The sequence below is a fragment of the Diplotaxodon limnothrissa genome, linkage group LG8, assembly GCF_057381915.1.
Source record: "Diplotaxodon limnothrissa isolate DT_005_m linkage group LG8, D_limnothrissa_male_GT1.1, whole genome shotgun sequence".
Lineage (NCBI taxonomy): Eukaryota > Metazoa > Chordata > Actinopteri > Cichliformes > Cichlidae > Diplotaxodon > Diplotaxodon limnothrissa.
The window spans coordinates 29,670,046-29,687,010 of NC_140603.1; the positions used below are offsets into that span (position 1 = coordinate 29,670,046).

At 42.4% G+C, this 16,965-nt stretch overlaps 2 protein-coding genes across 1 annotated transcript; one reads left to right on the forward strand and one right to left on the reverse strand.

Annotated features, from left to right (window-relative positions):
* The window catches only part of LOC146627163 (uncharacterized), a 152,490-nt gene that overhangs the window by 36,531 nt on the left and 98,994 nt on the right, over positions 1-16,965 (reverse strand).
* nploc4 (NPL4 homolog, ubiquitin recognition factor) lies at positions 284-16,525 on the forward strand. The gene is made up of 17 exons (XM_085361676.1): positions 284-442; positions 1,068-1,148; positions 5,621-5,730; positions 5,879-6,106; positions 6,184-6,232; positions 6,311-6,405; positions 6,481-6,604; positions 7,106-7,285; positions 7,432-7,518; positions 8,777-8,848; positions 8,937-9,063; positions 10,989-11,149; positions 11,299-11,370; positions 11,475-11,567; positions 12,074-12,190; positions 12,523-12,625; positions 13,842-16,525. Exons 1-17 carry the CDS (start codon positions 428-430, stop codon positions 14,000-14,002), a joined length of 1,875 nt encoding a protein of 624 aa, XP_085217802.1. The 5' UTR covers positions 284-427; the 3' UTR covers positions 14,003-16,525.

Consider the following 16,965-nt stretch of genomic DNA (forward strand, 5'->3'; position numbering starts at 1 on the left):
AATAAAATTAAGATAACGTTGTGCACTTACAAGGAGGGCTCAAACATGCTGTAGTGAGCCTCTATCTCTGAAAATGTTCTCAGGAAGATTTTGTATCCCACCTTTCAGCATATTTAATACTAAAAAGGATCTGACTCGGGGGGGGGGGGGGGGGGGGGCTCAGGTGGGAGGCAGTCACTGACGGGAGAAAAAGAAAGAATAATAAAAGTGGAACCCTTGTTTCCAGCTCAGTTTCTTTGTTTCGACCGTGGTCGCTCCGCTGTGGGATCGCTGGGGGCGCTAATGTGTGCAACACCCGGTGTTTGAGTTGCGGGATGGAGTTTCGCTGACACACACACACATATACAAAAGCGTTACGGAATATTTGTTTTGACCCTGTCTGTCCACTAACAAAGCCAAATCTACCGGGCGCACCTACCCGAGCAGCATGGCCGATAATATTGTAAGTACAGCGGCGGGTGGGCTCCGGCTAACGTTAGCTAGCCTGTTAGCCGGACTCCTGAGTGATGAGGCAGCAGAATTAGCTTGGCTAGCATTAGCAAGCTAACATGAGCTAAGAGTGACCAGGGCCTGTTCAGCTAGCCGGCTAATATGATAGCTAGTAGGCTAGCTGACGACATCCGAATGAAAAGAGTCATTGTTGGCTAACGGGAGAGCGACAATAACGGCCGGCTTAAAATGACTGGCATATTCTTTCAGCTCTTTAGCATGACAGTAACACGAATAGCTCGGTAACGATGGGAGCTGTGATGTTGCACATTCACCACGAAAGTGATATTTAGTTAGTCTGTGAATGAGCCAGTACACACTGACAGCTTTCCAGAGTAGTTCAATGTCAACATCGTCATGTTGCAGCTAAAAACCAGAGATTGATGAGCTAACGTTAACCCGACTTTTCTTTCTGCACTGTCACGGTTGTCATAATACCCCGACACTGACACCGGAGGGGGGCAGAAAGGGGGGGAGCTGCGTCCTGGTTTTGACTGACAGGTGTTTGAAATGCTACAATGGATTCGGGCTTGTACTGTAACGGCTGAATTGTGGGTTTATTTCTGTCCCTCCTTTAGATCATCAGGGTGCAGTCCCCAGAAGGGATGAAAAAAATTCCTTCTACAAAGAGGGAGACAGCTGCTGCTTTTTTAAAGAAGGTAATGTGGTAAATATAACAGCACTCAAGCATCTTGTTTTCTTCTGTGCTCTAAGGGCTGGTTTCCAGCCTCAGGATTTATCAGTTTGGCCTGGCAGTCCAGTATAAGGGGGTCAGTTCAGCCTTTAAATGAAGGTGGTGGCTGACTTCTGAACAATGCAGGATTTTAATTAGTCATGGCTGCTGTCTTCTTCCCTAAGCCCCATTCTGCCTTTTTATAAGGATCCCTGCTGACAAACCCACTGGATAGCTAAGAAAACAGTTTAGTTAAAGACTTCTAAACACATTATAGTTTTAATTCAGCTGTAGATAGTATGCTTTATTTGATGTTTGCATAAGATAATGAAAAATGATCTGTGAATAGTTGTCCAGCAGTTACAAACACAATAACATCTAAGCCTGGGCCATCATATTCTGTTCTGCTTATGACCTCTTTGGGTTTCCGAAGGCATGGGAGAAGATGAGGGAGAGTGAGCTCAAAACAGTTGTCCTCAGGTTTTTCAGATGTAAAGGAGGGGAAACAGGTATTTTCTGTAGCTTGTGTTTCCATAAACTGCCAGGCACCAGCACTCCTTCACCTCAAGGCTTTGTCAGCTCATCCTTATTATTTATTTTCCTGGAAGTAGTAACACCGTGTCCTCATGCAGTTGAAAAGTCACAAAATTCAGAGTACCATCCTAATCTGCACGCCCTCCCTCACTTCATCTCCAGTTCACAAAGATTACCCATGTTTGCTGCCTTCAGGGTACAGTGGTGCCACATTGTTTTAAATTGCTATGCATTGTAAAATTAAGTAAGAATAATAGACATAAAATAAAATGGTCACAGTTTTCTGGCTGGAAGAATGAAAGGCTATCTGAAAGCCACAGTATAGTTGCAAAAAGACTTTGATCCAATAGAAATCTGGGAAAAAAGCAACTTTTTGTTTTGACCGTTTGGTGACACCATGTTTCAAAAGGGGAGATTATCAGCTCTCTCAGTGGTTATTAGACCCATCACATGCAGTTACTTGTGGCCAAAACAGCAGGAATGTTATTCTTGATGCTTCAAAACAGGTCATTTTAAACCAAAGGGCTATGATATGCTAGTCATGTTAATACTGTCAATCATAAGGATGTACTGATATATGAACCAAATATAGTCATTAGCTGATATTGGCATATCAGCAAGTAAGATGGCATTTATCCGCATCAGTAGCTGATATTTATCTGTTGTGTCACATCGGTCATGTGCTGGCAAAAAAGCAAAGAATTTCCCACTCTCTGCTTTCCTCCACACCAGAACTGGATCCAAGCCTTCTGTACGTTATTTCCACAGTACACTGAAAACCTGTGGAGGCCTCTTATTTTTTCCACAAAGAAAATTGATTAGAAAATGTTTTATCTTTCAATCAGTACAGGAGTGTTATGTGTTGTGTGTGGGCTTTGTTTTGTTTTTTTCCTCTTGTGCCTGTACATGCATGAAGCTGTGTAGGAAGTAACAGAGCAGGTCGGTCCTTCACCGCTCCTGTGCGTTTTTGTGGATTGTGTTTGATGTTTTAGAGTCCAGGCATTGCTTCACATCACAGAAGGCACAGATAAAAGCAGATAATCTATTTTTTATAGGACTTGAATTTTACTGAAGGCCTGTTAATAATTTAATCCACTTCCCCAAATCTAGTGCATAAAATACAGGAAATTCCTGTATCCATTTACAGCTGTCTGGTAATGTTGAACCCAACATTTGCACCAGTGGTGAATCACTGCTGAGCTGGACTCACATCAGATTTGGACAACTCCTAATCTGATGTCAGTCCAACTCTGCAGGACTGTGAACGCCCTTTGGTGTTTCAAGAAGTTTGGCTGACACAAACAGGCTTCAGAGATGTGAATTTGAAGACCTGCAAACATGAACTGTAAGTTAAAACTTTAAATCTAAAGACCTTCTTTACCAAAAAGGACAGAAGCCGGTGAAATGACAATAAAAAATGAAGTGATCTGCTTGATTGGTAAAATATCAGGTATTCAGGTGACAAGAGTCAGCAAAGCAAAAATAGGAAGTTTTAGCAAATTGACAACAAACGTGGTAAAATACAGTGTGAGGTAAGAATAAGGCACCGTAAGACTTATAGTAAAGCTGACCAATGGTATTACTCCCAAGTTATACAAGTCTCACTTACCAAAGGACTTAAGAGCCACTTTCCCCTCTGTTTCTGGGTAAATTTTCTCTGTTATGCTTCAATTTTACACATGAGGATGGGAAATAATTACATTTGCATTTTAATCACTGTCTATGAAAAGCCTAAAATAGAAGCATATAACGCAGACAGAGCACTGCAGCAGCACCTCATCAAAATGCATTTGTTAAGGCAGGACTGTGTAGCTTGCAATTCAATGGAAAGTTTTCACTCCGTACTGAAATGCAGCTATGAGCCAGACAGAAAAGAGAGGAGCTGAAAACAATGTCTGATTGTGTACTTTTCCCATAGTGATGAGATCTTACGCTGTTCTTTTGGTGTGTCATGAGAAAAGTGATCCCCAGACAACCTCTATGCTAGGGCTGGGCGATATGACCCAAAATTCATATCTCGATATTTTTTAGCTGGATGGCGATATAAGATATATATCTCGATATTTTTTTTTTAAAGCCATAAAGTAAGAACAAAAAGAGAGTTCTTAGTCAAAGCTGTGTCCCAGATGTCACACAGGCACTTTTATTAACATAGAGCAGATGTACATAAAATTTACTCAAAAATAAATTATGAGCATTTATTAAATAATAATGCTCCATAAATAAAAGAAAACAATGTTGTTTTTGTGCATAACAAAAAGCTCACAAATGTGCAGTCAAAATGTAAACTAAAAGACGAGCACTATAACAAGGACAGATTTCACAGCTGCTCTGTTCCCAACTTGTACTGCGTGACTGACAACCTGGAGTTTGAAATCCGCTTCGCAACCACGTCTCTTAACAGGTGCCATTTATGGTCCTTATACACAGTAAGGTAATATTACGTTGAAGCACAGTACGTATCACTCCGCGAGGCTCAGCCGTAATGCTCCGACAATCCATCAAGCGCTGCAGCTCCGTAGCTTACCAAAGTCGTACTAAAACATTTTTTGACAGATTGCTGAGCGCTGTGTTCCACATAAAATCGGTTCGCGGCCATCAAGCACAACCAGAATTCATACATAAGGCGCGCTGTCAACTTTTGAGAAAATGAAAGGATTTTAGTCCGTGCAGCACCTTTGGGCTGCATGGCGTTAGCGTGGTTAGCTCGTTAGCGTGGTTAGCTAGCTAACACGTTGACGCCGTCCAGCCCCACGCACGGGGCGATGCGCAGTAACTCGTTAACGGATTTGCCGTGTCCATCTTGTCGCTTCCTGCAGGTGAAGCGATGGGGGAGGAGGGGGAGTTGTGTTCAGTGAAGGAGAGGCGAGGCCGAGTAACGTTGCGTAAAGACGAAAGTGGACGAAAGAGAGGCAAACTTGCGGCTCCGCAAGTATAATTATAACGTAACATAGACTATATCGATATAAAGGATATTGTCACATCTTATATCTCGTATAAAAATATATCGATATTTTTTAAAAACTCGATATATCGCCCAGCTCTACTCTATGCTTCTCACTGCTCTTCTGTTCTCTGCTAATTTTATTAGTGTGGACATAGTACTTTTCAGACATAGGTGTAGAGTTCTGGAGTGCACCGGATCAATGCCACTTTCTTCCTCAAAGTGAGGAAATAAAATATTGGTGTTTAGCAAAATTCTAGTGAAATCCAGTTATCAGTTCAGTATATTTCATGTAAGAGAGCCATTAAAGACTAATCAGATTTGAAGTCAGTATTTTTCTCCTCTGTCTGTAACTAGTAAACGTAACAAGGTGCAAAATATGCAGCGCAACATGTCTCAAGTAAAACAGTGTTTATAGAATGACACAGAATACCAAAAATAACTTGTTTTTTTTTTTTCACACAACCCAATATGTAAGTTTTTGGGGTTTTTTGTTTTTTTTTTACCATCAGTACAGGTTAGAGTCAACTATTTGGATTTGTGGAAGTTTCCTTTGGTTCTGTCTAAAGCCTCTTTATCAGATCTTAAAATGCATGTATGTGGAAAAAAGGCCCACACAGGGAAATGATCAGCATCCCACTGAGTGTATTACAGTTACATGATGTGATGTAAAAGTGCTACGAGGGAGACCCTCCTGTTCGATCCGCTCAGAGTGCCAACCATAAAGAGGTGTTCCTCCAGGCTGACGCTCTTTGCTAATCTGCTTTGAGTGATTGGTATCTTTTCAAGAGCAAACTGTCTTTACACAAGAACCAGCACATGTGATAAGAATTCACTCCCGGCAGCACAAGGCTTTGACGTTTATGCTTAATGATGAATTTAAAGTGTCTTGATGGCTATCAATGTTTTTGTTCCAGGCTATATGAAATGTGTGTCGTATCGATATTCTTGTCAAAATCCGGTATCTGCTTCTCCCACAGGTGGCCAAAGAATTTGGGTTCAACTCTAATGGGTTTTCGGTTTATCTGAACCGCAACAAAACCGGAGAGCTCGTATCCCAGAACAAAACCCTCAGCCTTCTTAAGATCAAGTAAGTAGAAACAAACAGACTTTAACCTTTAATTAGAGTCTGAATTTCACTCTTGCCTCTCCGGGGAGTGTTGGTTCCCAGAAATACTGTCTTCTTTGTCGACCTCCACAGCTTTAATCATCTTATTCTTCTCTCTCGTGTTTTGTAGGCATGGGGACATGTTGTTTTTGTTCCCTTCAGAATCCTCCACCTCCTCCGGGGAGGTTATGGACACGGCCACCCCTCACACATCTTCGTCACTACCATCCGTCTCGTCCTCTTCTTCGTCCTCCATGATCCCCCGGTCCTTTTCAGCGCCCCAGGTCCAGGAAGATGAGATCGATCAGTATCTGGCCAAGCAAGATGGCAAGATCTACAGAAACAGAGATCCGCAGCTGTAAGGAAGAGGACCAGCTGCACACATCTGACCTCAGTGCAGATGTTGGATACCTAATCATTCTTTTCTTGTTCCAGATGTCGCCATGGTGCCCTTGGGAAGTGTGTGCACTGTGTACCGCTAGAGGTAAGATATTTCATTCCTGTGCTTTGTTTCTTAAATGATGAATGTTAGGGCTATAAAGCATGTTTCTTCTGATTCCAGCCTTTTGACGAAGACTACCTGAATCACCTCGACCCACCAGTGAAGCACATGTCATTCCACGCATACCTTCGCAAGCTGACGGGTGGCGCTGATAAGTGAGGAGCTGTTTTTAATTTTCCAGTTTGGTTGCTCATAATGTCAGACTCTGACACTGTTCTGATCTCCTGCAGGGGGAAGTTTGCTGCTCTGGAGAACATCAGCTGTAAGATAAAGTCAGGCTGCGAGGGTCACCCTCCCTGGCCGGAAGGCATCTGCACCAAGTGCCAGCCGAGTGCCATCACATTGAACAGACAGGTATGTCACGGTAACAAGTGTTGGGAGAAATATTCGTTTACTTCTTTTATCAGCAAATATGACACCGAAAATACTTGAAGCGAACCTTCCTGTCCTGGGAGTACTCCATATTTCACCATATGAAAGATGGAATGAGCTCCAGAACCCTGAAGTGGTTTAGAAAATGAATGGATTGGATTACTCTGCAGCTGTTTTACTGAAAATGTGCCTATTTGCTTAATACTGCACACATTTGTAATGTTTTCTGTCCCTGTTAATAATTTAGATCACAGTAAAAGTTTCAGGCGCATTAAATGGCAGGTGTACATTACAGTTAGCTTCAGTACAAAGTGCTGAGCAACACTGGGAATTTAATCCCCAAGTATATTTTAGCATGCAGACTCCTCCTGAGCGGCTGCTTCCACATCTTCAAAGAAACTTGATCCATGTCTAAAAAAACCAAACAACAGTCCTGAGTATCACACCGTGTATGTGAATGTAGTTTTTCTTTCCCCCCCCCAGAAATACAGACATGTAGACAACATCATGTTTGAGAACCACACCATTGCTGACCGCTTCTTGGACTTCTGGAGGAAGACGGGCAGTCAGAGGATGGGGTACTTGTACGGCAGATACACGGAGCACACAGACATCCCCCTGGGCATCAGAGCGGAAGTGGCTGCCATCTACGAACCCCCACAGGTGGGACATTCTCACTGAGCGTATTGCTGCCTGATTCTGCTCTGCAAGTGAAATTGTGTCTTAGTTTATTTGCTCAATAAGGTTAAAGTCCTCACTGAGCATTAACTGCATTTAAAACTATGCTGTTTTTCTCGGCTGTGTTTCAGAATGCCACCCAGAACAGCCTGGAACTGTTGGATGATCCCAAAGCTGCAGCCGTGGACGAGATTGCTGCCAAACTGGGCATGTGCAAGGTTGGGTTTGATTTCCCCTCAGTGCTCTGTTTGACCTCACATTGCTTTCATGTTTGCATACAGGCAGAACTATATGCATGCACATATATACAAAAAATAGATGCCTCTACAGTCAGACGTTAATCCAGTGAATGGATTCCAACTCCACCACTTAGGCTGCAGCTGGCAGACGTCCTTGTTCTGCTTTGCAGCTTTACTGTGCTCAGTACTAGTTCTCCTGGTAGAGTGGCCTTCCAGCTACTAAAGGGACTACTGTCAGTGTCGAGTTGGAGTCTGTCAGAGAGCTCAAGACACCTAAATGACCCTGATTAGCCTGTTGCTGCAAGTGGGGCATGGATGACCAGGGAGAAAAATCTGACATGAAACTTAAGGGTGTACTCAAAACAGGCAGTACATAACATGCCTGACCACAATTGTCCCCCAGAAGTCGAGTTAGTTTGGCTATTGTGATCTCTATCCCCACCCACCCTCTTGACTCCAGCACTTCTTCAGTTAAAGCTGCAGATTTTCTATGAAAATCTCTTTAATTAAATAACATCTGTAAGGCCTGTCAGAGGTCAGCCTAAGATTAAAAACATGACAGTAAAATAATGAAAGTCATGAAATGGATTATTTTTAATGACAGTTTCAAAAATACCTTTCTCTGCACTGTTTTTAGCTCATATTGGGCTATTTTTGTAATCGTGGTGGTAAGTTAATAGAAAGCTTTCTATGGAGCTTGGTTTCAGTCTGATATCTCAGAGGGCACAGCACAGGCAGGCGTATGTCCAATCAGGTGTAGCTCGGTGTTTGGAGCTGTCAGTCATCTGTCACCACTGTTTAGTGGCTCACACATCATGTGTTTGGTACTGTGAAGCACGGTGACCTTCACGTGTAAAACGGGAACAGCGATGGGGAGACGCATGCTGTTGCTGTAATGATGTGTTAGTGTGGTGGGAGAAAATCATGCAGGGATATTTGGAGTATTGAGAAATACAAATTTATTTTGAAAGGTTGAAGAAGCACAAAAATATTTTTAAACTTCAAGACTCGGGCGTATGCAGTGATGTTAATCCTTGCATGTGTATGTGTTTTTTGCATATCACCTGGTGTCTTGTGGTTTTTGTTTATCTAAGGGCTGTTTTTGTTCCATTTGGATAAAAAGATGAAACTTTGAGAATTGAGTTTAACTTATAGTTTTGTTACATCATGTAAAATCGCTGAATATTCGAGCAGATAATCTTATGAGTGGACATTATTATGTTTGCTTGTTCTGCAGGTGGGGTGGATCTTCACGGACCTGCTGTCTGAGGATACGAGGATAGGCACCGTCCGCTACTCGAGAAACAGCGTGAGGATCCATCTGACTCAAAGATGATCTGTTAGTCTTAATTGTGGTGTTTTCCTCTGTGTATCCTTAATGTCCTTACTTGTGTTAGGACTCGTATTACCTGAGCGCGGAGGAGTGCATCACAGCGGGATACTTCCAGAATGAACATTCAAACCCCTGCAGACTTTCTCGAGACGGACACTTTGGATCCAAATTTGTGACTGTGGTCGCGACAGGTTGGTACTGTTCCTTTTTTTTTTCTTGTGAGTGGTTTATGAATGAGAAACAGGGGAACATTTTCTTCATTACTTTATCAATGCAGGCATGGTTACTTGATCATAAACCACAAAAAAGCATCTCTTCCCAAAATGTCCTTTTGGCTTTTCCAATGGGAACACAGTGGCATCAAATCCTCATGTCACACCCTAACTTGTCGTTAACATGGAAAATTATGTAGTGAAAAGCAGAAGGGGGTCGATGTCCTCTTATCTGCTGAAGTTATAAACATACTGGACAATTACGCAGGTAGATAACCTTTTTTTTTTTTGGTCATATAAATCTACCACACCTGTAGAAAAATATTTCAGGTAAAGGTGGGCACACAGCAACTCATGCAACTGGATTTTTATTTCGTATTTGTATGTTTTTCAAATAGCAGAGCCCTTTATTTTTGAGCTGTTTCCGTCAGAGCCAGTAGCGTACTGCAGTTTGGGGGAAGTCGTAAAGTTTAATCATTTCTTTTTGTTTGTATCTGCTGTCGGTTATAGACTTTAGAAAAACATTCAGTATCTGCAGGTCACACTTCAGCAGGCTAAAAAAAAGTGATTTGGTGCAACTCTGGGTATAGTTAAGTTTGTGGTTCAATCACAGATTACCTCAAGCCTAGAAACCTGCTTGACAATTTATTTGGGTCAGTCTAATACAGGGTGTCCAACTCCAGACATCGAGGGTCGGTGTCCTGCAGGTTTTAGATGTGTCCTTGATCCAACACAGCTTATTTAAATGGCTAAATGACCTCCTCAACATGTCTTGAAGTTCTCCAGAGGCCTGGTAATGAACTAATCATTTGATTCAGGTGTGTTGACCCTGGGTGAGATCTAAAACCTGCAGGACACCAGCCCTCGAAGCCTGGAGTTCCCCACCCCCTGATCTAAACAGACTTAAATCATTCATTAATCTGCACATCCCAGAATGCAACACTCAGCATGTTGTAGCCTCTCCTTTCATATATCCATAGAACTCTTACAATCTTAAGGAAACTGGTTTAGGTGTTCAGTTTACAGCTTTACTGTAAGGTCTGTCAAGTGTTAAACTACGACTTAAAACATGTGCGTCCATTTGAAGCCAGAGGAGCCAGACGTTGTGCGGGATCAGGCATGAATGTTTTCACCGCCTTTTGTATTTGTTCCAAGAAAACACCCAGCAGTGACCTCAACACTTTTATTTGCATGAGTGAGGCCCCGGCAGCCAAAGCTGATGTCATGGCTACGCATCTCGCAGCAAGCAGGGGCGAAGTCCATCTGTTTTACTGTTTGTAAATCACTTGCATGTGTAATGCTAAACAGACTTTACACACTCAGTGTTTTACACACTATAGTGTTATTGCAGTGTGCATGATTTCTCTGTTGATATTTTTAACTTCTCATCAGGTTGTCCTTGCTTATTAAGATTGACTTTATTCTGGCTTTGTCAAAGATTACATTTTGTGGTAAACTGGATGAATAGAAAGCTATTTAAGGAGAACTTAAACAGCTCAAAATCACTTTGTTTAGTTCAGCTTGAGCTGCTAAGGTGACTAAAAAATCGAGCATTCAGTTAGCAACATCTACTGACAAAGGGTGAAACGCTTAAGGTTCTCAGGGGAACCTGTGGATTATTGATGGTTGGCTTATCTCAGGATCCCTGATCACCTGATCCACTTTATACAGCACATCACATGTCACTGCTGTCTTTGGCTCTCTTGATAGTCTTGTGATTGTTGCACAGCTCTCCTAACGTGGGCCTTTGTTAGTGACTGGCAGTTGCCTTTGCAAGACTAGTTTTAAAATCATCACCATCCTTAATTTATTTGCAATGGAAATAATATTTTTGTTTTTCGGCGAGTGGTTATTATTTATTTATTATTATTTATTTATATTTCTCTGTGCTGTTTTATGTGCAGGTGGTCCAGATAACCAGGTGCACTTTGAAGGATATCAGGTGTCCAATCAGTGCATGGCTCTGGTGAGAGACGAGTGCCTACTGCCCTGCAAAGACGCTCCCGAGCTGGGCTACGCTCAAGAGTCTAGCCCTGAGCAGTATGTACCAGACGTCTTCTATAAGGTGAGATGGCGTATAAAAAAAGCTCTGATGTGATGAAGTGTGCATGTTTAAGAAAAAAATAAATATTAGGTACTTATTTTGGGGTTAGATGTTACTTATCAGCTCATCCAGATGTTGAGATTGATTTGTCTGATTTTCACATCCAACAGGACAAAGACAAATTTGGAAATGATGTCACGTTTCTAGCTCGACCTCTTCCCGTGGAGTATCTTCTTATAGATGTGAGTATTTTTAATAATACTTTTTGTTACTTTAGTGCAGCAAACTATATTCTGACACTAAATTTCCGGAAAACTTGTATAGAGAAATATTATTTTCTTCGCAGATAACCACAACTTTTCCAAAGGACCCCCAATATACCTTTTCTTCTTCGCAACGCTTTCCCATTGAAAACCGGGATATTCTTGGAGAGACACAGGTAAGTACTGTCAGCATGAGCTTGTATTTCCCTCATCCGATTCAACAAGGTATAAAAAGGCCATCAAAGTATTTGGTTTAAGGAGAGGATTGATGGTCCCAGTTTGGGAAATGGGTGTTTGGAAATTTAACTTATCTCTCATCCCCTTCGTCTTTGTACTGTTTTCACGTTAATGCATAAAGACAGTCGCTCGTCCGTCCGTAGTGTGGCTATCTTCTACAGATAGCAGAGACACTGAAGAATCCATCACAAATCTGGCATTCCAGACAACCCACAGTGGAGGTTGTGGGCAAGCAGGGAACAACAAAATCCAATAGCTGAAAACACTCTTCATCTCCCGTGTTGTGGTAAAATCACAGAGTGCACGGCATAAGTGTTTAGAAAGGAACTCTCAGACAGTGAATTTAAAAATAGCAGCCATGCTGGAAACTGTGTGGACATGCCTGAGTGACTGACTGTGAAGGTGTGGTTTAATAATTCATCTTGTTTTTCTTGTTTGTTTGCAGGATTTTCACAGTTTAGCCACATACCTGTCTCAGTGCACCTCCACATCATTCCTGAACATCGTGTCAGACTTTCATCTTCTCCTCTTCCTCGTCACCAATGAAGTCATGCCTCTGAGAGTAAGTTCAAAGCCTTGACGCTTTCAGGTTTTCATTTGTTTCCCATTTGTAATGCAGATGATGGGTTGGACCGCATTCTTCTCCAGTCTGGAAGTAGTTACTCCTCCAAGGATGTTTTCACTCAGACCTTTCTGCTCATTTTCAAACCGGCCCATCACGACGGTCGCAAACATTGTTTTTCTGTAATGAACCGCTTGATCAGATTTGGATGTCCTACATAAAGCACAGACTTGCCAAACATAAACTCTCTGGTGTACTGTTTTTGCTTTTAACTCCTCAGCATCTTGAATAATTTTCAGCAGATAGATGAAAGCTTGTGTTTGTATCTGCAGGACAGCATCGGGCTGCTACTTGAAGCAGTGAAGACTTCTAATGAGGATCTGGCACAGACCTGGAAGAAGTCTGAGCAGTGGGCCACCATCGAGCAGCTGTGCAGTAAGTCAGGTTTTTATATGAACCACAGATTTAAATTCTGTTTTTGACGGCCTGTAAACTTGGTGTCTTGATGGTACATTTCATAAGGTTCTCATCTGCACATAACCATAAATATATAGCAACATAACCAGCTGCCTCCCGGGTGAGTCTTTTCCTGCAGATAGACTCCACCATGTTAAACTGCAGCTCATTATTAAGCTTACATGCTCTTTCTAAAGAGCGCCTCAAATAAACCATGACTGCACAAAAAATGTTCGATCACACGTGTGTTTGATATGGTTGGTATTAAATATTACTAATAAATATGAATAATTTACTATGGTTAAAAAACGAATGTGTCTCTGGACTGACTTTGAACTGCAGCAGGAGGAAAGAAGCTGCAGACATTTCTATAAAGTGGAAAATCACTCAGATGGTGTGTGCTGCTGATTTGAGCTCATTAGTAAACAGATTATTGGGGATTATTTAACTCAGCAGACCACAGAAATAAACTCTGCCTGCTTGTGACCTCTCCACCGTTACCACCTGTAATTTTCCAGGTTTCCACCAGTGTATTACAAGCTGTGTCTAAGGTGACGCCCTGTTAATACTAAGTTAGCTTGTAACTCCTTATCTTGGTGTTCTTGTTAATTTTTTTAACATCTATAGACAAGACTTAGGTTTCAGTTTAAAAACAGGGAGTAAAGAACCAAACAGATGTTATATCTGGATACTGTTTCAGCTGTTCAGCTGACTCACTTATATCCACTTATTACTGAAAGAATCCTGAATGGAAGTCTGTAGGAGAAGAAACAGCAAAGATGGTGGTAGCTTTTTTAACCTTATTTCAAGTGACAAGTTAATTATAAGATGCTTTAAGAGTGAGAGGACAGATGTGTTTCTAGGAGGATGTTGACTGTGTGTTACTCTGCCTTTGTGCAGGAAATGTGAAATGCATCTAAACATCTGTAGAAAGTTTTATTTTAATACTAGTTTAAATAGACTGCTGGTGCCACCATGAGCATGATCGGATTAACCAATCAGCCCCTGAAAATCACCCTGAAAGAAGTCCCTGCAGAGTAGCTTCCTGTAGTGGGAATGCTCATAAAGGTGTAGGTCCACTCAGCTGTTGATCAGAGAAAAGATGGCGGCATATCTTCCCAGAGAGGCTGCTGCATAAAACCACTTCTACTCTTCACTGTGGTAATATCCTGTTTTTCCTCTGCTGTCCTTCCAGGTACAGTGGGTGGGCAGCCCTCCAGCTCTCTGGATTACGGGGCCATGGGCGGCCCCTCGGTTCCTGCCTCCTCCTCCGCCATGTGGTCCTGCCTCCACTGTACCTTCATGAACCAGCCCGGCACTGAGCACTGTGAAATGTGCAGCCTGCCCCGCAGTTAAAACCCTTCGCCCTCGGCCCTGCTTCCACACCCTTCACCGATCGAGCTCAGTCACTGCACCAGGACCAGCTGCGAGACTCTGACGGCGTCAGCGATCTTTTCTTTTCTCGCCTCACGTCGAAGCCTCTGCCCTTCCCATCTCACAGGCTGCTGTGACGTGCAGTGGGATTTGCTCGTTTACATCAATTTCACTGAGTCAAAATAAAGTTGAATCAGAGTTTTTTTTTTGGTTTGTATCCCTTCACACTGTTGCTTTTCTGAGAGGCAGAATACATTTTAGATAAAGCACTCTGTGGCTGAGACCCCTTTCACTCAAATAATCCCGCCGCCCTCCTCGGCTCAAACATCCTGCTGTGACTCAGGACAACAGCGAAGACTCGAGTGTTTGGATTTTTTCTCACACCAGTGCCCCGCTCACTGTCACATGTCTTCTGGAAAATCTTGCTGTGTATAAATACATTTAAGAGTTGATACTGTTAATTTAATTAAGCATTTTTCTTTTTTGGTTTTTTATCAGATTGTAGCGTATACTTTAACATTTTGAATCTTCAGAGTGGGCTCGGCTCCGTCAGGTTTTCATAGGTCTCTTTGATGAGCCCCTTAAAGTACAATCATCAGTCAAAGCTCAGACCTGGAAATGCTACGAGCTGCAGAGTAATCCCACTTAAATAGAGTTTCTATTTTCAGTATTAAATTTGAAAAGACGCCCTCCTCTGATCGAACACGTTGGTGATGATCGCCCTTTTTTTTTTGAATGAGCCTAAAGTTGTTTTTTTGTGTTGCTGGTTTTTTGTAGCGTTTGAATTTGGTGGTTTGAACTCGAGCAGGCACAATATGTAGCTTCTTATTTTATCAGCTGTATGTTCTGTGTCTCTGTTAAACTACATCCCCAGGACAACCACCCGCCTTCATCGTTCTCTTCACCGACTCGCAGAGTATCATCCGTGAGGTGCTTTAGAAACAACCGGTGCTCGCCACTTTCACCTCCCTGCCTGCCAGCCAGGGCAGAACTGATGTTCCTCCACTGATGGTCCCCTGCAGGTTTTCTTTTCTTCTTAATCACTCTGTGTGCGAGGGGTCGCAGGTGAACACGGGGGGGGGGGAGAAACACCCAATTTAAACCTGCAAACTAGATGGCACCACCTCCCAAAATCCACGTTAAACCCAGAGTCTGTTCATCCAATTTACAGCAAATTACTTTGCAGTATTATAGCAGGAAAAGCTTTGGGTGTATTAGTGATTTTTGAAATCAGTCCACCTGTATTTTACCTGCTTACACCGGCAGAGATATCGGCTGTAAAAGAGGATCTGTGGAAGTAAAGGGAAGTTTGTGGCGCTCGGAAAATTCCCAGTACCTGTTAAAAATACCCTTAAAAATCTGACCATCGCTGATTTATGACGATAGTTTTCAATTTTATTTCTGCATCAAATATTGGGACCAAGACATAGCATCATAAGAAAAAAAACCCTCCTTTGTTCTGGTGAACATGCGGTGCTCAAATCTTCTCTAACATCTAAGCAAAAAAACAAAACCAACTGATGTTTTTTGTTAATAGTGTTGTTTAAAGGGAATTTTGGGGAGTTTGACACATGTGGCCAACGTTAGCTTTCACGACTTTGCATTTTTCTAGTACTTCTGGATGTTTTGACCTGTTTAATGCATTAAAAAGGGACACAAACACCATAAAGCTGCACAGTAGCTAATGTACACCATCTTCAGACTGTACATAAAAGATGGACCTAGCCGCAATATTTAAGTCCCAGCTGAGGGTCTCCTCTGCTGCAACATTTGCATCTGGAAACTGAAAGGGACTTGTGTAATCTGTTTGTGACTCTAATAACAAACAAAACTTCCTAAATGAGCATCACGTGTTCAAGAAGACCTCAAACAATCAGCAGAAAACTGCTTAATCAGGTTTTAGATCCATGGAGCTTCTATATATATGGAAGTCTTTCTGAGTCGCCCCCTGCTGGCCATTACAGAGAATGCAGGTTTAAGGCAGCGCTTCTATGGCCATAAGCTCCGTCCATCTTTTGTTGCCACCTTATTAGGTTTAGTTTGGGTGTTTCTTTTTTCCCCACCCCAACACTTTTTTTTTTGCCCCAACAATGGTCCACATTAATGAAATCAGTAATCAGTACTGTAGAGTTGAACTGCAGCTTTTGAAAATAGGGCTCTTCAGGTCAGAGGACGAGTCGTGGGCGCCAGATTCCTGCTATTTATGAGACGTGTGCTTCTTTGTAAGACGGTAATTCCATTGATGGAGTGAGGATATATTTTTAGTTGTAGATTGAGTTCTTTTCTTTTTGCCCGGTGGTATCATTATCGCCCCTCCTGAGCGTGATTTCTCTGATGTCATGCTGACAGACAGCGGTGACCTTTTCCTTTTGTATTGACCCGGGGGCCGTTTGCTGAGCAAGCATGCTCTTGGACTTGCAGCCGTTCCTCACTTTCCACAGAGCTAACTGAGGACCCTGAAAGTTGTATGGTGTTGACCTGGATTTGAAACAATAAAAAAGGAGTTGATGGAAAAATGCTGTCTTTGCTTTGTTGGTCTGCCTGGTTCAACGTAAATCGATCTCTGGAGGATGAATCTATGCTTCATTTTTTTCAGTGGCACCAGGCTTATCCAGAGCCTTTCAGGAATCTTTTTCCTCTGCAACATTTTCCACGTACACCTCAGTGATCCTGATGTGCTCCCAGGCCAGATGACAGGTTTTCTCCAAGTATTACATCCTGATCAGATGCTGAACCACCTCAGCTGCCTCCCGAGATGAAGAAACGGTGACACCATACATTTTCAGAGAAAAATAATTTTAAATTCATTTGTGACATCATTCTTTCAGAGCTCATGGTCATATGTGAGGGTTAGAGCATCAGTCTACTGGTAAATGGAAAGCTTTACCTTCTAGCTCGGGCCTTTGCAACTTCTGCATGACTGGTGACTGCTGGAAAACCGTCAG

Coding starts and splice junctions, on each gene's coding strand:
- nploc4 (XM_085361676.1), top strand. Junction 5,731..5,878: donor CTCAGCCTTCTTAAGATCAA/GTAAGTAGAAAC, acceptor CGTGTTTTGTAG/GCATGGGGACATGTTGTTTT. Junction 11,150..11,298: donor TACCAGACGTCTTCTATAAG/GTGAGATGGCGT, acceptor CACATCCAACAG/GACAAAGACAAATTTGGAAA.